The 22,890-nt window shown below is 39.2% G+C and overlaps 1 protein-coding gene across 1 annotated transcript in view; it reads left to right on the top strand.

Annotated features, from left to right (window-relative positions):
• Positions 1-368: 368 nt before the first annotated feature.
• Positions 369-22,890, top strand: part of LPCAT4 (lysophosphatidylcholine acyltransferase 4) — a 752,085-nt gene continuing 729,563 nt past the window's right edge. The window contains exon 1 of the mRNA XM_044058233.1: positions 369-641. Coding sequence (XP_043914168.1) covers positions 528-641 — 114 coding nt within the window. The 5' untranslated portion in view covers positions 369-527. The remainder of the gene's footprint in view (positions 642-22,890) is intronic.

Here is a 22,890-nt window from a genome sequence, read left to right as displayed (position 1 = left end):
AAATGTATACCATTTTTTTAGTGATTCAATTCTCAGTGATTTGCCAGAAAATCACACATTTTATGACTAAAAGACCACACATATGAGGCAAATATCTGGACAACTGAGAGGAATGAAGAATCCACCCCTAATGCACACATAGGTTCAGGAGGTGGCTTTCGGTGTGTGGGATTACAGAACCGCGCTGTATGTATGATTTTTTCCCCAGAGTATGCACACATTTGAAAGCAGTGCCTCTGGAAAGTATCACTAGCTGTCCTCTCGCTCTCTCTCACTACATAAGGAATAAATGAAGAAATGCCTCCTCACTCTGGCAGCGCATGTTTCTACAGCTTTCTCTGAGCTCTTCCCTCCTTGTCCCCGCCTTCTTCCTCATGTCAGTTACACACCCAAGCAGCTGAGATCACATAACTGAAACTGATTACGTTCAGTTTGCAGCCTGGAGTCTTACTTCATAGCCTTCTTTTGGGGAGTTTGTCTTTAAGGAGTTAAAAAAAAAAGTTTTGATTAAACGCAGAGGGAAGAGGATGGAGAGGCCAGATTTGCCTTCCCAGGCAGAATTCTTAGAGATGGAAGTTGCAACGCCTGCAGTGAATCCCTTTATCCACAAGATAAACTTAACAGCACAAGATCAGGTGAAGGTGAGTTTTCAGTGCTCTGCTGTATGATAAGAGCTGGAAATATGAGCAGAATAAAGGCATCAGGTGTGCTTCCCATGTAAACACAACCAGCAAGGAACCAGAACTCTATTTAATCTGCTTCTGTTTTAGCTGTGTAAACTTTCTAATTAATAGAAGACAGAAAAGCATTTGAGTCTTGTAAAAAAAAATGCCCAGTATTAGATTATTAAACCTTTGCAGTTTTAACAGCTTTATTTTTCAGAAAATACTTTACTACCATTGCTTTTCATTGTTACTTGGGGAGGGATTCAGGTTGTAGTGTGACATTCTCGGCCCTTGGTGAGATGTACTTTGGTTTGAACTGACTTCATTAGTGACATGCACTACTTTAGGTGACTTGATATGTAGAGTTTCTGAAAGAGGGTGTATTTTTTACGCTTGCATTTACATTTTTAATTGTAATACTTATGTAACTTTTTTTTTAAAGAAGGTAATTAGTCTTCTGCCCTTCAGAACTGAATGACTTTTAGATTTTAGTACATAGAAGGACTTGAGGTTTACTGAAGTAAACAGGAATTGGAATGAGCTTCTTTCTAGTTCACTTCTGATTTGCACAGTTGTCTTGCATCATTTGATTTGCCCTGATTTTTCTCTGGGTGCATGCAATGTTAGAATGTCATAAGGCAGCCAAAAGTCAAGTAACAAAACAAAACTGAGTTTGAATGCCCCCTTTTTTTCTTTTCAGAAATGTATTGAGTCAGGGGGAGTCTGGGGGAGGGGCAAACATGTTAACACTGTGTCAGACGTCTGCCAAGCTGAACTATTGCAGATTTAAACATGCATGTCCTGAAAGGTTTGGCCAGTTAAATGTGAGTGTCCTCTGTACATCTAAAGATGGGCGGTGGGGTAGGAGGGGTCTGACATCTAAGCAAGAGGTTTCCTATTTTTCTTCTCATCCTTAATGGCGTAATGCAACCGTTTCAGTATAAGTTAGGCATACATAGTTCTGTGAAGCACAAGGAAGTGACGACTTTTATGGTTTGCAGTACAGAAAGCTAGCTGAGACTTAAAAAGCAACACACACAACAAGGATAGTCTGCCAGGCTTTAGACACTCATGCAATGCAGTCGTAGCGTTTGCCTAGTGGTGGTTTGATGTCGTTTGCTGCGAATGACCTGTACTTTGTGAGCCTTGGTTTAATCATCACAGCTTTGATGCTGTCAGCTGGTTAAACAGCCTAAATCTCCAGTCACCTTTGTAAGTCAGTATTTATCCCTAGTAGGTTTTACTCGCGTGCTTAACAAAAGTCAGACTGAATAAAACGGCAATAATGCAATGTTGTGCATTTGTGGTGATGAGATTATAGACGCTTAGGATGTGACTTTGTTTAGTCAGTTATAAGTCTGCATTTCTGGCTACATACTTTTGTTTCTTGCTCTTTTGCATTATGCACCAGTCATAAAGTGCCTGCTGGTTGATAATACTTTTTTCTTAAGTTTTATGTTATTTTTTCACTGTGTGAAACTTTAGCTTTGTATTTTTGTATCCTGTAGCTTGTTACATGTTTGTTACTGGCCCATTTCAATCTATGCACTTGCTAACAGACAAACAGAGTGTATTTTCAGTGTTTCATCTGTGTTAGAGAGTTTTTTTGTTTTATTAACCTTACACAGCCAGTAACTGTGCAGTAACTGATTTTTTAAAGAGGAGGCAGAGTTGATCTCTAGCTTGCATTCTTGGCATGTTATTGAGTAAACTTATGATAGAAATCTGATTTATTTACTCACTTATTTTTCTTGATCAGGGTGTCCCACTCTTGTTTCTGTTAACAGTTGTACGTGAAGGCAACACTTTCACTTAATGTTTCTGTTTAAAGGCAGCAACTCTCGAAATACACTTGTGAAGATTACTGTATCCTGTATATGTAACATTATTTATTCAACTGTATATATGAACATAGTTTTGAGTGCGGGGAGTGCCTTCTGTGTGGAGTCTGCATGTCCTCCCCACAATTGGGTGGACGTTCGAAAGACATGCATAAATGGGCGTGCCTTCGCTGAAGGTTGAACGTCGAGCTGGCACCTCAGTGTTTGTGAAAATCTACTGCCAATCATTAGCGGATCGGATTACTGCTGTGGCGACCCCTAACCAGGAAAAGTCGAAAGACAACAACATATATGAACATAGTTTTAAAGTGTGAGATTAAGATTAACAAATCCAGTATAGTTGCAGCATTTTCTGGGTATTGGATGGTTAATTATGTATATAAACATACCAGTTTTCATTATCACTGTTAAATGCTCTTACATACAACAGAAAAATCTCCCTTTAGCAACCTATAGCTGCTAATTATGTTAATATTTCAGTTAGTTACAACATTTAAAATTACTGAGTTTATATCAAGTATTGAACAGTTTCTAAAGCGTCTGTCTGCTGTTGAATAATTACACAACATTGTATTCCATTATTAGGAGTGCTAAAGACTTATAAACCTGTAAAAAATGAGTTCTACATGCAGATGTTCTGAAATAGATCTTGCATTGTGAAATCAGCTTTTCTTAGTGATAATCCATCCACAGGGGTACCGAGATCCTTGACATGAGTAGTTTTGTAAAACTGTTGTCATTCACTACAGATGGGTATTTTTTTATTGTTTGACCCACTCCTCTTCATTGTCCAGAATTTTGTAGACTGTCCAGATGTTTACCTCATATTTTTGGTGTGTTCTTAAAGAAATTTGTGGTTTTCTGGCAAATCATTGAGGGTTGAAGTCATTAAATAATGCCACACATTTTAGTTTGAGTTCATTTTGTTCAGAAAATGTTAATACAAAACCTGTTATTCCAGAAACATTCCAAGTTTATAAGATCAATACTAAAATCTGTAGTGGATTTGCATCCTTTGTCTCCTGTTATTTTTAGCTTTGTGCAGAATTCGTGCACTAAGAGGTTGAGAGTTATAATATGACCCAGAAAAGAAAAGAAAAGAGCAAATCTGTTTTTAAAGTTATATTTATAGTTTTCAGCATTGTTAACCTGCCTATCGAATGGAAGAGTGAAGACACCCTCTAAGTTACTGACTATGCCCCTGTTTTTGTCTTGAATATCAGTACACAAGATGATCCTTGAAAAGATGACATAAAGTTACACAAGATAGGACCCCAAACCCAATCCTTGGGGTCTCCACTGGTAACTAAATCAGTCCCTGACTGTTTTCACAGACTGTACCGTCGCTAGCTGTTGTCCATCTTAAAGCAGTTGTTTAAACCATTTCCTGGATGAAAGTATTGGTAACGAAGTTGAGCATGCCATCACAAAGCAGAATCATAGGCCTCAGGCAAGATATCCACTGAGAAGCTTTGGTCACACATTTAGTAAAGAGCTAAACTTGAAATACGTGATTTCGTACTAGTGGAACTGTTTTGCTTAAGTTTATTATTTATTTTATTCTACATTTGTTGATCAGATAAGTCTGGCTGGGCACAAAGGCCCTTTTTCAGTGGAAGCCCAGTGAGAAAACTCCAGTATATGTGGTACAATCAAAGCCTTCCAAGTTATGCAATATCAACAATGTCAGGCAGGATACAATTAAACTAAATTTTAAAATCTCGAAATAGATGATAATAGTAAGTGTACATACAGTAGTAAGGCTTCTGATATAGTTAGATAAATAAAGTCATGTAAGTGCTTGAAACATACAACTTCTTTGCTGTTATTCACAAAGCATTTCCCAATGATTGAAGTCGAGCTTCATATATAATTATACTCTGTACAGATATAGTTAGATAGTCATGTAAGTGCAAGAAACCTGCAAGTGCTTTGTCGTTATGCACAAAGCATTTCCCAGTTATTCAGGTTGAGCTAGTGTATTCACTAATGACAGATCCCCGTGTTTATGAGTATGAATTACAGCAGTTAGCTTCTAGGAACTTGGCACAGACCCATAAACCAAGTTCAGTGAAAAAATGAGAAGTATGTTAGTACTTTAAGAAGACACCCCCAGAGAATTAACCTTCTGCTACCATTTTTTTAGATCTTATTAAAAGCTGCCTAAATGTATTAATTAATTTATTCATTCATTCATTCACTAGTTTCACCAGTTACTATTTTATCCAGTTCAGGGTCAAAGTGGAGATGGACCCACTCATGGCATTCATTCAGTTCAAGGCAGGAAATTAATATCATGTAAGGCACCACTCTGTCATGGAACACACACACACACACACACATACACCTTAGGGCAGAAGTTGCAACACTCCCTAAGTCTGTTCACAAGTCTTGCAGCACTATAATAATTATGGGAATCATGCAGCACCAAGGCAGCTGTGCAGTGCAGCGTTTGTAAACACAGCAGGCATGCAGTCACTGCAGCAACCAATGCTGAAACAAGGGAGCATAACACTACAATAGTGTAGTAACTGCAGCAACCAATACAGAGACTAGGGAGCATAAACACAGTAGGAGTCCCATAAGTCCGGCAACCAATGCAGACATTAGGGAGCATAAACACAGCAGGCGTGCCGTAACTATGGCAACCACTGCAGAGACTAGGGAGCATGTTTTTACTAGCTAAGATGACAAGCAGAGCAGATCCCATATTGATATTCATGCATCACTGAAGGGAGTGATATAGTTGCTTCTGCATCCTAAATGCAATCTTGAATTGCCATAGATTAAGGCCGTAATGAATTGGACAGCTCATTAAGCAAAGGGGACATTTTGGAGACTAATCTGTGAGGTTAAAAATATGGTTGGAGCAAAGTTGTACATCTAATGTCCATAAAGAGGGCAGTGTAATGGGAAAGTATGTCTGGCCATATGAACATAGCAAAATGTGATGATTTAGGAGGCTAAGGTGAGGCACCAGGGAAGAACTTTTGCAGTCCCACCCCTTGTACCTGTAGCCAAGGGTCAGATATGGGCAGAGGCTACTTGCTCAATTGGTGGTCTAAGTGGCACACAGATGCTGCCTGTCCTTCTTAAGGACATGAGGATAAGCACAGAAGAGACTAGAAGAACAACTCTCTTAACTCACGTAACTCCTTGCCCTTTTCTGCCTTCCTTCCATCTAGTTCGTTATCCATCTGATCACATAGGGGTAGACATTTTTCACTATTAAAACTGTTAATAATTCCATTGTGTGTGGCTCCATGGTCATAGCTTGTTACCAAGGTCATGGCCAATGAGACCATCAGGAAGTTCAGCCATGTCACAAAGTACTTTGGTAAAATGCTGGAAACCTTGGCTGCATTTTAGTAAATGTGTAGTGCGCATTCTGCTTATGTCCTGTCTACCGTGACATACACAATTAGGGTTTTGCTGACTGGGTAATAAAATTCCATAAGACTTGTAAGTGTAGGCATGTCATATATAAATCCATGCTGGCAGATGTCCATCATTTATTAGTATTTTTGTCCATTTCACTGTTCCTTTTATATGATGTTAAAAGCATTTCCTAGTAATAAATGTCAGACTTTGAAGTGTGTAATTATTTAGTTGTTGTGGCTTTCTTGGGTCATAAGGGAAGTTCTACAGTCAGCCATGGAAAGACTTCTCAGGGAACTGATCAATAAGGACGTAGTTTCCTATCTCAGTTTGTACTCATCAAGGGTAGGTCATGCTTACTCAGTCTGGTATACTTCTTTGAAAAGTTCACCGAGGCAATCTGTGAAGGTAAAACAGTACACAGTCCCTAACTTGGGCTAGACAAGCTAAATGAATTGGGAATAAACCTCTGTGTTACCCACTGGATTGCCATTTAGCTCACAGATAAGATGCAGGAGATCAAAATAAGGGAAGTGACCGCCACAAAGAGACCAGTCACTGGTGGAAGTCACCTCCACAAAGAGACCAGTCACTGGTGGAGTCTCTCATGGTTCAGTGCTGGGACCCCTCCTGTTTGGCATCTACTTCTCTGAAATAAAAGCTAATATCAAAGGGCCCTAGTTGATTACATTTGCAGATGACTACAGGCTAGAAGAAGTTACTGAATCCCAAATGACTTAGCCATCCTGCAGGAAGGTTTCTCCCAAGCAAATAGCTGGTACTGGAATCATGGACTTAAATGAAATGCTAAAGAATGCATTATTATATCCCTTGGGAAGTCATCTATCCCAGGGAACTATCACATTGCAATAAGCCCCCGAGAGATCCAGTTGTTCAGGATTTGGGAACTTGTATGGAGAGTGACCTAACTTTCGGCCATGTGTCCACTACTGGAAAAATCTCCTTCTGTATTGTGCAGCTTATAAACAAAATGATTGCGGGATGTCATTGTCCTCATTTACACACACACGCACACACACTTTGAGATTTGATTTATACACAAACACATGCCTGGGAAAGGCTGGCAGAGGTTTACTAGCTATGCCCCCTTCTGCCCAGACCATAAGGTAGTTATTACGGTCACCAAAACCCCTTATCAGCTACTTTAAGGCCCTTCCCAAAGGATGACCAATCCTACTGTGTGATGTTGCTATTATCCAAATGGTAAGTGTGACCAAGAGCAAGGGTATTTAGGAGTGGCCTGTACAGTGTCACCAAATACACATGCAAGTACTGTAAGAGCTTTAATATCTGTAAACAAGCCAGCCACAATTGAAAGGTTTAAATATATTTAATAATAATAAAAGAGCAAGACAATGCTCCATAACTCAACACAGTGACTACAGAGTTCAGAATCACAGGAAATATTTTAAAACAACATTGCAGTACAGTCTCAAATAAATAAAGAAAACATCTAAAATAGTCTTATTATATTCCTATCTATCTCTAAGAGAAATACTATACCTAAATAACTTGCTTACAGAGCAAGACAAATCAGATGAGAAGTGCTGAATGGCTGTTTTTCGATCCAAGACAAGATACAAAATGCACAGTTTCACTCTCTGAGATATTTCTTCAATTAATAATACACATTACTGCTGGGCTAGCTGGGATGGCATCACTCTTTGTTATCTGTCTTCAGTTCCCAGGCTAAAAGAAACTTAGAATTTAGCACCTCTGTGTCAGAGGTACATATCTCTCAGAAGTTTGCCTAGAACTGGAAGTCGTAAAACAATTAAACACTTTTACATTTGAAAAGTAGTAATTATTTCTGTTTCAAGACAATAGGAAAACCTCCAACTCTAGGCATTGTGTCTACTCTGAGCTGAAACAGAGATAACAGAAACGTAAAACAATTTCCACTTATTTTCTTGAGGTTTTGCAAGTTAACTCTGTATCTTCCAACTTCTACCATTAAAACACACATCTGCACAGGTAGTTCATACACATTTCTGCTCTTTTCCAGCAGGATGCACTGTGGATACATTCTCGAAGCTCAGTACATAACATACAGTTCAACACACACTTCTGCACCAGTAGTTTAATATACACATAACATATACGTCTCTTACACTTGTAAGACAAGCCTATGGATCATATTAATATTCACAAATGACATATGATTATTTATAAAATTCCAGATAGCTGGGCTGTCAGCATTTTGGTTTATTACACCTGCTTTGACATGTATATATCCAGACATGCAACAACTGGAATGCCCACAGGGATACCTTGCTAAAAGGATACAAGACCCTAACAGTAGGTCCTACATGGACTGACTCAAAGCCTTGTCACTGTACTTGGTGTCCTACAGACTGCTAAGAGGTGACCTGTGACTGGCATGCAAGGCATCCTCTGACCCAATGCTGATGAATTTACTGCACATCAGCAAGTAAAATGACATCAGAAATACTTGGTCCAGAGATCTAAACCTCTTCAGTAACATCATCAAAATGTTTGGAAGGACAGGTATATCTTGAAGAGGATACTGGTGCTTTGGAGCAGACTCCCCATCCATGTAAAATTAAACTCACTCCTGTCCAAGAGCAACTTGGATCTATGGATAGGTAATAGACCCCCCCCCCGAAATACTAATGGATAGTGGCATGCTTCCAAGTGCTGTATCCCATGTATGACTCCCCTCAAATTATCTATAGTATGATGCCAAATATTCTTACTAGGGTTAATATAGGTTATCAACCATGGGATAGTTAAGGCCAGTTTAACATTAAATAGGATACATTAATTCAACCACCACAAAATGGAAATTGGCTAGGCTTAAAATAGCCCACAAGGGCATCCAGCCTAGCATTAACCTTTGAACTTGTTCTTCCCCTCCCTTAAAGACTTGAAAACATGAACAAAAATGTAATTTTTCCAGTTTTCCTGGGTTTGCATTATCAAGCAAACTATGTAAGAGATTTCTAAGAGGGCTTATTAAAGTATTCGCCAGTGTGTATGTATCTCATTACCTGATATATAGGCAGGATCCATATAACATGTAGATTAAACTTAAAGCTAACCTAACCATTTTTATGTTATTATTGGACACATGCTTTTAGCTGGGACATTATATTCTTTGTTACAATATATTCTATTATCATAATTTATGTTTAAAATAGTCCATGAAAATGTCAACAGAATCCTGAGTATGCTGGTATGATAATTTAATATGTTAACATGATAAACAAATCTGAATGTAAATGCTTTTTACCAGTGAAAGCAGTTAAACTTTCTGGTACCCATTACTTTGTGTGTTTCTGTTTATGTGCAGGTGTGCTATCTACATTCCAGACATCTTCTTCTATCCTAGAAAAACTTCAGTTTTAATGTTCTTCGATATGAAGGCTTCAGTACTAACATGTTTAAAATATTGCAATTAACATGTTTAAACTAATATGTTTAAATTATTGCAGTTACCACAGCTGAAACAATTTAAAATTTTACTTAATGCCTAAAGTGTGACCCTTAGTAATGTTTAGGGGGGTGTGGGATCGAACACTAAATTCCAATGTACATTTATAAACGCATGGAGAGAGTACTGATGTAAGGAAGCCGTGTGCAAATAATTTACAGACAATGAAGGGGATCATTTAAAAGTCCCTGCTTTCACACAACGTTCCCAATTTTGCCTTGTATTTTTGCTCTGACCCTCATAAAATGTTTAATTTTCTGGTAAATCACTGAGGATTAGAGCCACACAATAATAACAAACATAATTTCATCCTTCTTATTGTACAGAAAAATGCATTTTGAGTCAAAATGTTTTGTTTTGTTAAACTGTCCCTGATTTTGGTCCTATGCCCTACATTACTTTTATCTTTTGGTCCAGAATCCTTGAGCGATGACATAGTACTGAGCTGTCCATTTCCAACTACATTAAAACAGTTTCATATCTTCCACTCAACTGATTTTGTATATGTTACAGTTATGTGTTGGTGTGCTTGTATATCTATGTATATTAGATTCGCTCTACTCCCAGTGTGTTTTGCCTCCATGTATAATAATTTTGTAGACTCTGAGTAATATGTATATGTTTTGGGACCCTTATGAGCCCCAGCTGTTCGAAATTCAGAAACTCGCAGCCATGGGCTCAAATAGCTGACTCCTTGTTCACCCATCTGGCCGAGCAGCTGCTCAAAGTCAAGCGCTAGTTCAGGGACGTAGGTGCCACAGAGGTTAGATGACATCAAGGTCTGGTCACAGAAATGGTAAGTGGCAAGGGAAATAGAAGGGGGCTTTATGTTTAGGGAGGGGGATTTTTGGTTTAGGGACCAATCAGGAGTTGACTCAGAGTTAGGGTTAGGAAGCGATGGGGAGTTGTACTTAGGGTTAGGGTGCAGGGTTCTGGGAGGGACAGTAAGTTTAGTGGCACTGGAATCAGTGTAGTGGGAGTGAGGGCACATGGCAATATGAACAAGTTGCAGTAGGGAAGTGTGTCGCGAGCTAATGGTAAGCAAGCACTTGTAATACATCCATAAGTCTATATGCTGGACTTGTATTTTTATGACTGGATTGCAATTTGAGCACAAGTCAAACCAGAAAAGTTTAGTAGACCAGATCACAGTTAACAGGAAGTAAATACAAGTAAATATCAGTATATTAACTGATACTGTCATTAATGCTTACACTAACTCCCCTTTGATTTCTCCCAGTTTTCATTAATGCCTTCATCTTCTTCGCTGTACCATTATATTATTATTTGTCTAGTGTTATTTTAGAGTGTGTTAGCTAGTCAATAGTTCAGTACTCACTAGATCACTTAGCGCTTCCTACTGCCATACCATCATTTTTCCATTGTGCGATTTATTATTATTTTTTTCATTAAGCTAGCATTTCCCCTTTCTGTTTAATGTCAGTTCTATAGTGTCAGCACTGCTAATGTGTCATTTTAGCAAGTTACATTGTTACTTAATGGCAGGTTTTGAGTTACATTGTTACTTAATGACAGGTTTTGAGTTACATTGTTATTTAATGGCTCCAGACAGCCTTAGGACCAGGCTACTCACCTGGATAACAAATAACAAACAAGCAAACAGTGGTGCATGTAAACCTGGGACAGGGCTTATAGGGAAATGTGCTGGTTATGTCCCCTCATGTTACTGGCTGACATCTAATCCTGCTCTTAAGGTCAGCCTCCGAACTCAATTCCGTCTTCACAAAATGAACCCACACACACACCACACATCACTTTGATTTTACTTTTAGCATAGGTCCTTCTTAGAGAAGATACTCCCATGATTGGTTAATCATTTCTAATGCATGTTTCCAAGGGTGCATGTAATTTCCCTGGAAATTCAAACTCATTCCACTGGTACCGTATAGCTTGTTTGCATAAGTTCTAATTATTTTGGGAACACTTTGTGATGATTTTTCCAGCTCTCTGATTGTTCAGTTTGCCTTGGTGGCAGTCCTAGTAACTCATTGAATGGCCTTTTATCTCTATTAATTTAGGTGAGAGTAACTTTGGAGCTAACTGCAGTCTGATCTGTAGTGGTTCTAATAAGCAGGTATGTCCCTGACAACTGTTCATACATTTTTCAGTGGCCATTTGTCATTTAACCAATTCACAGTCAAATGGAAGCAAACCCTCTCCTGACAAACAGTGGACATAAAATAAGGAATAATCCTGGCTAGGACAGAAATTAATTGCAGAACACACACACACACACACACACAGATGCACGCAGAGACAAAATGATCATTGTCAATTCACAACTCACATCTTTGAAATATGTGAGTAAATTGTGGAGTTCCTTTCACTAAATTCGGACATAAACACTCCAGTATAAGGCATACCATTTTTTTACAGAAATCATATGAGACACTAAGTGAAACTTCACATAGGAGTATGCCACAACAGTGTCATTTGCATTGTTGTGTTGACCAGAAGAGGTTATCCTAGCAAGATATGTTCAAGTGTTGTTAAGCATGAACCTCGGACAGCCTAGTCATTCAGTTGTGGGTATATTGAATAACACAGATTATGCCGGGCTTTGAGTCATTGTCACATCAAATATGGCTGAAGACAGTGTGCTCTCATTCATGTACCACTGCTGTACACAAAGGCCCACGTGTTATTTGCAGTAGGACATAGCCACAGTAGACTCCCACCCAAGAGTAAAGCACTGCTGTAGCACACTATATTATTGGTGATATTGTAGCTGTTGACATAGGAGTACAGTGGCAAGACCCATTACATAGTCTGAATGTGTCTAAAAGTACTCCGTTTTTCTAGTTATTTGTGCTTTCTTAATGTCAACGTTTCTGTGAGTAATTATCCTAGTTAACACTGCTGAATCATTTATAAAGACATCCTCTTCTACGGAACGCAGCTGTGAAGTTACATAATCCAAGGGTGTGCAGGCTTCCTTAGGCTCATTGCTGTGGATAGGCTGTGGCACTCCTTTCCTTTCTCTCTGTCTCTCCCCAGCATGATCATAACTTTGTATAAGGATATAAGGATGACATTTCCTCATGTAAATGAGGTGAACGGCACCAGTAACTCAGCCATGTTTATCCTGGGATCAAAGGAACTTATTAGGCTATTGATCCTGAGGCCCTTGCAAGCCTAGGCAAGAATTTAGGCTATGTTCTGACATGTCAACTCCCGATGCCCCTGTCCAGCATGGACACAGGTGGAATCCCAGGGGTGTATTTTCTGTTCCCCATCCAGTTATCCAGGTTGCACTTAAAAAAGTTTAATGAGTTGCTCTGCTTGATGTGGAGAGGGAGTCTATTCCCTAAAAGGGGAATCTCTGGGACACAAATCTGTCTCATCAACAAGTCCTATTGATGTCACAGACCAGGTGGAGGTCTCGAGTGCAGGTTACTCAGTGGAGCTTGACTTGCGGATATGCAGCAGTCCCATCAAGGTGGGGTCTGAGATTGCTTTGTATGCCAAACAGAGGTCACCACTGAGGAGTCTTAAGGAGACTGCGTAGAGGGCGAGGGCTTTTAGCCTGTCTGTGTATGGTAGATATTTGAGGCCCTGGATTCTCCTGGTGAGGAACTTCTGCGGTGTCTCCAGCTGCTACATGTGCTTTGTGAGGTACATGCCAAATGGCACATTATACTCAATATTGGGTGTTATAACAGAAGAATACAGGGATGTTATGACCTCCTTGTTTCTGGATGAGATACCCTTACTAGTGTGGTGGGTGATGTAGAAAGCTTTCCATACAACAGGCATGACCTCCCCTTGATGAAACCAAACTGTGTGGGATCGATTGCTTGGAGGTTGCCAATGTCCTTGTTAATGAGGTCTATGATGATTCTTTCCATGGCCTTGCAGATCAGGCTAGTTAGGCTGATGGGTCTATAATGTCCTGGATCGGTGGACACTCCACCTTTGTGCAAAGGGGTGACAGTGGCTGTCCTCCACTCAGCTGTGATGAAGTCGGTACTTAGGCTTTGGTTGAACAGGGTGCCTAATGGTGCTGCAAGTTCCTGCCTGAGTTCATGTAGGATGCAGCCTGGGATGGTATCGGGTCCCATGGTGGCTGTATTTTTTTTCCTTTGAGAGGGCACTGATGACTTGCTCCCTAGAGATAAGGAGAGGGGGCAGGTGCTGGGATGTCCTGATTTACTGATTGGGGAGAGAGGGGTGATGTTTTCACTGAATTTATCTGCCAGCAGGTTGGCTATTTCTACAGCATTTGCATATGTGATGTCTTTGGCAAGCAGTTCTGAGCAGATCTGAGTGCTTCCTTTGAGATTGCAGACATATGTGAAGAAAGCCTTATGGTTGTCTTTAGTAGCTGTGGCCAGTTTGGACTCGACGTTTGCTTTGGAGGATTTCACTAGTGCTCTTATTTGCTTGTTCAGGCTAAGGAGAGATTGCTTCCAGTTAGGCACCTGCTCCTTCTTGGTCCTAGACAGCAATTTTTTTTCCTTTTATTATAGAGTTTATTTGTTGTAGATGTCCACCAGACAGGTCTACTCTTCTTAGAGGAGGTGGATTTTGTCCTGTCTGGTATTCCTGATTCCATGCAGCTATATAAATGCTTGTATAGTACTTTGGTGTAGGTTTGGACATGTATGCCACTTCCTATGGAGAGGGAGGGGGGCTGTGAAACTGTTTATACCTTCCCTCAGGAGGTTGTAATCAGCTTTGGGGAAATTTTTTTGTTTGACTCTAGCTGAGGCAGGGTTGAGGGAGATGGTGACTTCGAAAGTGACCACTTTATGGTTGGATCTTACCAGAGTTCCATGGGAAATATTGATTGGATGTAGATACTAGGGTCATGGAATACACAGTCAGTTGTCAAAGAAAGGGTTTCAGGTTGCCTGTAGTAAATAAGAAAGGCATGGAGCACAAAAAAGGAAGAGAAGAGTACAAAGAGACAAATGCCAACATTTGGGTAGATACCTAGTTCATCATACACCTTCTACTGTAAGCTTCTTTATATATCTGTACGTTCATAATATTTCTGTAATTTGTAGACATTTGTTTAGTTTGTTAAAGAAAACAAAGGGCTTGAAATGATAAATCATATTTCAAAGAACTGCGTACAGTATATTAAATATATCTTCCAAGATTTAGTGGTATTTCATTTTAATACTCATTGATTGAGAAGAGGTAAAGAGTGCCTTAGGCCAGTAGAAATTACTAATGGATATCACATTCTGATTGTTGTGGAAAATGTATTTAAATCTGCCTTTCAAATCTCCTGCCCCTTCCTTTTCCTTGTTACCAATATCCACTGTCACTAAATTCATTACAAGTGCATCCCAACTGTTTAAGAACTTTTCAGCGGAGCCTGACTGTAGTAGCCATAAATTTCATTCCTGATCTGAAGTGCTAGTTAGTACTGTTTGTGGCAAACATTCCTGATCTGAAGTGCTAGTTTGTATGGTTTGTGGCAAACATTCCTGAGGTCTGAAGTGCTAGTTAGTACTGTTTGTGGCAAACATTGCTGAGATCTGAAGTGCTAGTTAGTAATGTTTGTGCCAACATTCCTGATTTATGGCAAACATTCCTGATCTGAAGTGCTAGTTAGTACTGTTTGTGGCAAACATTTCTGAGATCTTAAGTGCTAGTTAGTACTGCTTGTGGCAAACATTCCTGATCTAAAGTACTAGTTAATACTGTTTGTGGCAAACATTACTGGAGTCTGAATTTGGCAAAGATAAGTTCTTGGGCATTCTGCTGTGCTGATCTTATAATTTTGATTGATTTTAACATTGTTACACTTAGTTTGTTAGTAAAGATAAACCAAGGAACAATGGTGGTTGCCATGGATATCAGGTTGAAACACTACAAGGGATATAATGGAAGTATGCTGGCATAGGATCTTTTAATGTATAAAGGGTTAAGACAGGACTGGGAATTTTAGTGTAAAACAAGCTTTGTGATGTGGGGGACAACTAATAGAATGTTTTTTAGAGAGTTATAGGTGAGCAGAATGAACTTGGGGATCATAGTACTTGGGGTGTATTTAGGCTTGTAGGTTTTGGGACATTCCCTGTGGGTACATTTAGCTGTTTGCACATGGCTGAAGCTCACTTCAGCTGTGGAGTCACATGGGGGCAGCACATTCCCTACTACGCCATGCCCACAGCTGCAACAATGATAAGTGTATCATGGGGAAGAGAAATTGATGTGTGTTGGGCTTGGAGTATGGGGAATGCTTATATAACTACAACATGTAGAAGTGTGCTATACCACAGAGGAAGTCCTGTATGCAGATGTAATCATGCTTTATGCATTTATGCTCCAGTATGTGTTTTAGGACATATTCTCTAGAGATTGAGAAGAGCGTAACAGTTTGCACACACTCCTGCGACATTAGTGATGGCTTTACTTTTTGTACACTACACCTTTCTCTGCCACTTACATGCCCACTGGGCATCCTGTTGCTGATGCCTAGTATATCCCCGCTGTTGCTAGGTGCCTTTGGGAGTCAAAGATGTTGTCCCCCCATGCATTTGGAGGTAAAATGGCTTTAACTCCATATGTCAAAGCATTGTATGTCAGTCTAAAAGGGAAGGGGAAATTGTTCAGGTGTCTTTGTCATGAGGATATTGTCAAGATAACAGTCTGTAATGGGGATTTCCTGATGTCCTTGAGCCGTTGTTTTATTTGATTTGATTTGTTTTGCAAATCATTTCAATTGTTATGGCTACTTAGTAAAACTGAAATTCCACTGTGCGGAATATATCATCTAGGTTCTATTTCTTTTCTGTTTTCTTTTTCTTTATATACAAATTTTTGTATCTTGTATACAAAATGTAACATTTGCTGTTTAGCATTGTATTTTATTGTGTCTGTCGTAATGTATCGTATGACATCCTGTAAGATGTGTTAACTGCGGAGCTTTCTTCCCTGGGTCTCGGTTGAATAGGAACCTGTAAATGCTAAATAAATAAATAAATGCCTGGCAGGTTTACTCTTCCTTGAGGAGGTAGTACAGAAGCAAGCTTTACTTTGTATCTTTTAAGAGCTAAAACGTCTTAACAAGATTCTGCCACCTCTAGATACAGATACACTTGCATTTATATCAGCCTTAGTAAAGTGTTTCCTTTCATTTGGAATGTAGAAATGTCCTTGGTGTTTGGTGATGAGTGTTGGTATTATAACACTTCTGAAATTTGCACAAATAACATCTTGCTTTTTGACTAACTTACTCTCTTTCACTTTACACATTTCCTGAATTTTTTTTTTTGCAGTTTTGCCACTAAATTTGGCTTGAATTCATATGGCATTGGATCTACTTCGAAATGCCAAAATGCCGTCAGCCATATGGCTGACGGCCATATGATTGACATTCAGAATCTCGACATTTCAAGTACATCCATAGGAAGGAAAATAACATTTCCTTTAAACTGCTAGCAGGGGGGGGTTCCCCCCCTTAACTTTAATATACCAACTCCGTAATCGCACTACAGTGCAGGAATGGAAATCTTTCCATTCTGCACTATAGTGAGATGCCGGTTTCACATTGTCGGTATTCCAAATCTCGGCCATATGGTTGTCGGCTATATGGCTGTCTGCATTCTGGAATTTCGGCATTGTGAATGGGACCCATGGCATTATATGGTGCTTGCTAAATCTAATTTTTTGACTGGCATTTTACCCTAACTTTGTCAATTATTTAATATCTTTCAGTGTTAAGTTCTCATTTTCAAACACTTGACCAGCTCCCTGACCATTCTTCAGCCATTACAATTTTGCAATGGTACAGTTGGCATTTTAGTAAAATACTGGTCCAGTTGTATTTATTCTCTTGACACTGTTTGTCCTTCTCTGTCACATGTACAAGTCTGCTGTATGTATCTTCTCATTATGATGCACTAATACATTCATGTTTTATCTTCAGGGGATCCGTTTTTCACCATTAGTATGTCTGAAAAACATTTCTTCATAGCGAGTGACAGAACTTCTTTACAATGTTTTCCTTTTATCCAGCAACATTACAGTTTCATCCCTAGTGCCTCTGGGAATACCATATGACTGAGCGGCCATCTTTATTTGTTTTACACATTTCGGCTTTTATTAAATCTGCACTGTGAGCTTCTGTGACATCCCACCTCTGGGCCAGAAATCAAGGAGCCTCAATCCTCACCACTGGCAACAGTAGGGGACATTCACCAGGAGGATAACAAGTACATACACAGTAGTTCCAGATGCAGCTCTCTGCATCAAGCACAATTTCCCTTAAGGGCACACTGGGAACACAGTCAGTCTGGGACTGGTTTTGCCCTCTTTCTCCATATCCTCAGTAAGACTCCCCACTGGCACAACTGAGTGTCCAAGCCAAGACCTCCAGTACCCTCTCTGTCCAATCAGTGCTTTATGTCCCTGCCCAAGTAGCTGACACACCCACTCATGGAGATTTGATTTACTCTCTCTCACACACACACACACACACACACACACACACACACACACACACACACACACACACACACACACCTGGGAAAAGCTGGCAGAGGTTTACTAGCTATGCTCCCTTTTGCCCAGACTATAAGGTAGTTATCACTGCCACCATAACACCTCGCCAACTACTTTAAGGCCCTTATAAGGGTACTCAATACACTGAGTGAAATTAATATTTATACAAATGGTAGTTTGACCAAGATTGAGTCTATTAGGAGTGGCCCACACAGTGTCACCAAAATAAATAAGCAATTAATCTCAAAACTTAAATATCTCTACAAAGATCAGCCACAATGAAAGGTTTAAATATATTTAATAATGAAAGAACAAGACAATACTAAATACCTATTCACAGTGACATCAGAGTTCAAAATCACAGGAAATATTTAAAATTAACATTGAAAGACAGACTCAGACAAATAAAGAAAAACAATATCTAAACTAAGCTTCACTATATTCCTGACTGAATCTAAGAGAATTACGATTCCCTGCTTACTTAACAGAGAAAGGCAGATGATGTGGTGAATGGTCTTTCCTGTTGTCAGGCCCAAGACAGAATACAGAATGCTCAGTCTCACTAAGAGACTTCTCAAAATAATATCCAAAATATTACTTCTGGGATAGCTTGCAGAATGACATCACTTCTGGTCATCTGACTTCTACTTCCCATGCAAACCCTCCATTGCTGAAAGCTGGCAGGATTTAGCAATGACCTGTAAAAATACACACACAAGGGCTTTTGTTCAGATCTGTGGCAGGTGCAGGAAGTCATAAAACTATTTCCTACCTCCACGCTTCCAGAGTAGTAATTAGTTCTCCCCAAACACAATATAGAAATCTTCTTACATTTTGTGTCTGGCTGCAGTGAAACCTGTGAAATAACATATTTATGGCCTAGCCCATAAAGTGATTTAATTTCAGATATAATTTAAAGTTTGCTGGACTGAGGTTAACATCCTGCCTACCAGTTTCCTCTCTTAAAAAATATACATTTAAGCAGTTACAATAGTGCATGTACATTTCTGTTCTCTCCAGTAGGGCACACTGTGGATGCATTTCATATACAAACACTTTACAAATACCTTTTCAACACAAACATCTGTACAAATCAGTTTGATATACACATGACATGCAGTTCTAATATATTTGTAACACAAGCATCTTGTATAAATCAGTTTGATATTCACAAATAACGTATAATTATTTTCAACATTTCAGCTAGCTGTGCTGGCAGTACCTTCTATTATCATAACTTCTATTTCATTTTGTTTTGTTGGAAACAGTATTACTACTGAATTAATCAGCTTCCTATTGCATGATTGCAGGCTCATTTTGTAGAATGTGTCTTGATCAAACCTAAAAGAACGAAGAGGCAAAATGGCTTTTCAGCGAATTCTTCCCCTGGGAAAGAATTTGCTTGACTTCTTTCATTACTTTGCCGTTTTCGGCAGTGTAGTGCAATCTTGGAGTTGGTATATTTAAGTAGAGGGGGTGTGGGGGCGAAGCCCCTCACATTATGTAATGTTTTAAAGTTTTAGAACAGCAATTTTTTTTTTCCCCCCTTGGAAAAAAGATATCGCTGTTTTGAGGTTTTGACATTGTAAGCTTTCGCTTACATGGGGTCAATTAATTGTCGTTCGCTTTTGTAAGCATGCAATAATATAATATAGACCCAATTAATCACCATGTGCAAGTCGATTGTTTTATGTTTGCTTCTTTCCTCTGAACTTTGTTTCCCACTGGTACTCATTTTACTACTCTCCCATCCATACATTTGTATGATATGTCATTTTATTGCATTTTTTATTATTTAAACCAGATGTCATTGACATTATGTTATGACTTGCTCCAGTGTTCCTTCTGGGATGTGTAACACACACATTTTGAAGTGCACACTTAATCACATCTTCAGTAACATTTATTTATTATTTGTTAATAGGGCCAGTGCGATGATGCAAAGAGACATTTTTCAGCCACAGACCTAGAGAATGAGTATATATGACACTGTTTGTGTTCACCAACTTCCACAATGCTGACAATTGAGAGCACTAAAAATAATGCACAAAATACAGAAGGATGAAAAAATAACTTTAATAAGTATGTTTTGCAGGGAGAGCAACCCTCCTGCACTCCCCAAACTTATATAAACCAACTCCACACAGTACCTAAGTGAATCATTGCTACCACAGACTTTATACTTGCAATGATTTCTTATGGAGAACTGTGTTCAATGTTATATTGCTGTGTGATTTTTTTTTTTTCCATGAGTAACTGACAAATGAAGAATTTCACCTCAACTACTCAGAGGACTCCATTGTTTGAAGCCTTGTGAAATCTGATAGTGGCCTAATGGTTAAGGTGTTTGCCTTACAAACACAAAGTGCAGGGTTTGAATCTCACATGTGATAATTGGCTAGGCTTAAAATGGCTCGCAAGGGCAGTTAGCTTAGTACTAATCTATGAACCTATGAATTTGCATATTAATTAATTAAATTTGCTAATCATGTCATGCACTGGTCCAAAGATCATTGTCAGGCACGACCCAAGCTTATTGACAGAAGACAATACAGAAATGTTTTTACATTTCAGTAACTGCAATTTGCAGAAAAGGACACTTTTGCTTGTGTAACAAGAAATGCACAATGATAGTATATACAAAAAGCCATTATGTTGTGGAGATGTGTAAAGAGATGTTATTGAAGAAATTAGTGTTCGTGTTAGTTAAGGCAAGTCAGTATATGGTATAAATGCTTTAAGATAATTGCAGCAAGACAGCCGTAAGAGGTACTAGTCCTTATCAGCAACGTTAGTTGGGAATGTCGGCAGTTGTTTTATACGTACAAATATACAGTAAGTATGATTTCTGTTTTAAATAGGATTGTACAAAGTACGATATGGGGCATATGAGGTCTGGTGAATCATAGCAGGTACACCTATTAGGGCACATGAGGTCTGGTGAATCATGGCAGGTACACCTGTTAGGGCACATGAGGGTCTGGTGAATCGTAGCAGGTACACCTGTTAGGGCACATGAGGTCTGGTGAATCATGGCAGGTACACCTGTTAGGGCACATGAGGTCTGGTGAATCATAGCAGGTACACCTGTTAGGGCACATGAGGGTCTGGTGAATCGTAGCAGGTACACCTGTTAGGGCACATGAGGGTCTGGTGAATCATAGCAGGTACACCTGTTACGGCACATGAGGTCTGGTGAATCATGGCAGGTACACCTGTTAGGGCACATGAGGGTCTGGTGAATCATAGCAGGTACACCTGTTAGGGTACATGAGGGTCTGGTGAATCATAGCAGGTACACCTGTTAGGGCACATGAGGTCTGGTGAATCATGGCAGGTACACCTGTTAGGGCACATGAGGGTCTGGTGAATCATAGCAGGTACACCTGTTAGGGTACATGAGGGTCTGGTGAATCATAGCAGGTACACCTGTTAGGGCACATGAGGTCTGGTGAATCATGGCAGGTACACCTGTTAGGGCACATGAGGGTCTGGTGAATCATAGCAGGTACACCTGTTAGGGCACATGAGGGTCTGGTGAATCGTAGCAGGTACACCTGTTATTTCCTTGCAGGTACTTTTTGAAGAGTTTTCTGAATGTTGATAAATGACTGATGTTTTTGAGGATCTTGTTCCAGGTCGCATGGCTGATTTTCATAAAGACTTTTTCAGCTGTTACTAATGCATAAGGAGATATGTAGAAAATACTCCTTAGTGTACATATAGTCTTTCAATTCTTTCTGTTTATTTAGTTCATTGCCCCTGTCATGTCTTCTATATTCTACATCACTTTGCACTACTGTACTTTAGTTACTAGTTTCTGGTTGGCCAGTGTGTTGACTGTAGCCTTTCTTGTATACTTTCACAATGTATGTCACACAGGACCTTGCTACTCCAAAGTGGCATATTTTTGATATTTTAATTCAATTTAATTTATCTTTCAATTTCTGTTGTAAAATTGAAACTGTTTTCTAATCACTAATGATTGTGGGCTTGTACAATTTTTCATAGTCTCTCATATTGCTTTAGATAATTTGATGCATTTTTCTGGTACTCGAGGTGTAGTTAGCTATTCTGGTGCCTGGTGGTACTGCCCCCTAAGCTGCCTCCCAATTGTAAGTTGAGTAGCAACAACAAAAAAATCAAAAGTGCCCTCTGCCACCGAGCACTTCAGTTATAAAAATGTTCTCCTTTCCTTTAGCAAACTGCTTACTACAGTGTATCAAGCAGCTGTTAGTTTATGCCATACAAGGTGGACAAAAGTGCTTCAGAGCTAACAAAAAAAAAATCTCCTTTCGTTTTTAAACTGCAGCAAACCCCTTGCTACAATAGCAAGTGCTTTGCTATATTTTATGTGACATGCTCACTGCTAAAGTGCTTCAGTTCTATCAGAAAAAAAAAGTCTTTCCTTTTAAACCTTAGCAGACTGTACAATGCAGCAAGCAGGCACTACAGTTTATTCAACACATGGAGCGCTAAGCACTTCAGTTCTGATCACAAATGCAATGTCAAAATTTGAATGCCGGTAATGCACTGCACTGCACCGAAAACTGATCAGCATCCGCTGATCACAGTGCCTACTACTTTGTACCTGGAGTGGCTGCCCCCTTTGCTTTACATAGGTACACTACTGACTAGACTACTGATGGTACTAATATACAATACAACAGCCTGTATGTTTTGCTGTTCATTATGTTAAATGGCACTGTGCCCTTTTTCAGTTTCATTGTTCATTCATTCTTTTATTCATTCATACATTCATTCTCCACTTATCCTCTTAATCCAGTTTATGGTCACAGGAGAACCACAAGTTATCCCATCACTCAATAGACAAAAGACAGAGAAACTAATATCGGATAATATGGCAATGTATAACAGGACATATGAGCATGTGTCTGTGTGTGTGTGTGTGTGTGTGTGTGTGTGTGTGTGTGTGTGTATATATGTATGTATGTGTGTATATATATATATATATATATATATATATATATATATATATATATATATATATATATATATATATAATGTGTGTGTGAGTATGTTTGTGTCT

The sequence above is a fragment of the Protopterus annectens genome, chromosome 16.part0, assembly GCF_019279795.1.
Source record: "Protopterus annectens isolate FY-2018-M chromosome 16.part0, PAN1.0, whole genome shotgun sequence".
NCBI lineage: Eukaryota > Metazoa > Chordata > Ceratodontiformes > Protopteridae > Protopterus > Protopterus annectens.
Note: the sequence above shows the minus strand (reverse complement) of the source record. Positions and strands in the feature narration are given on the sequence as shown.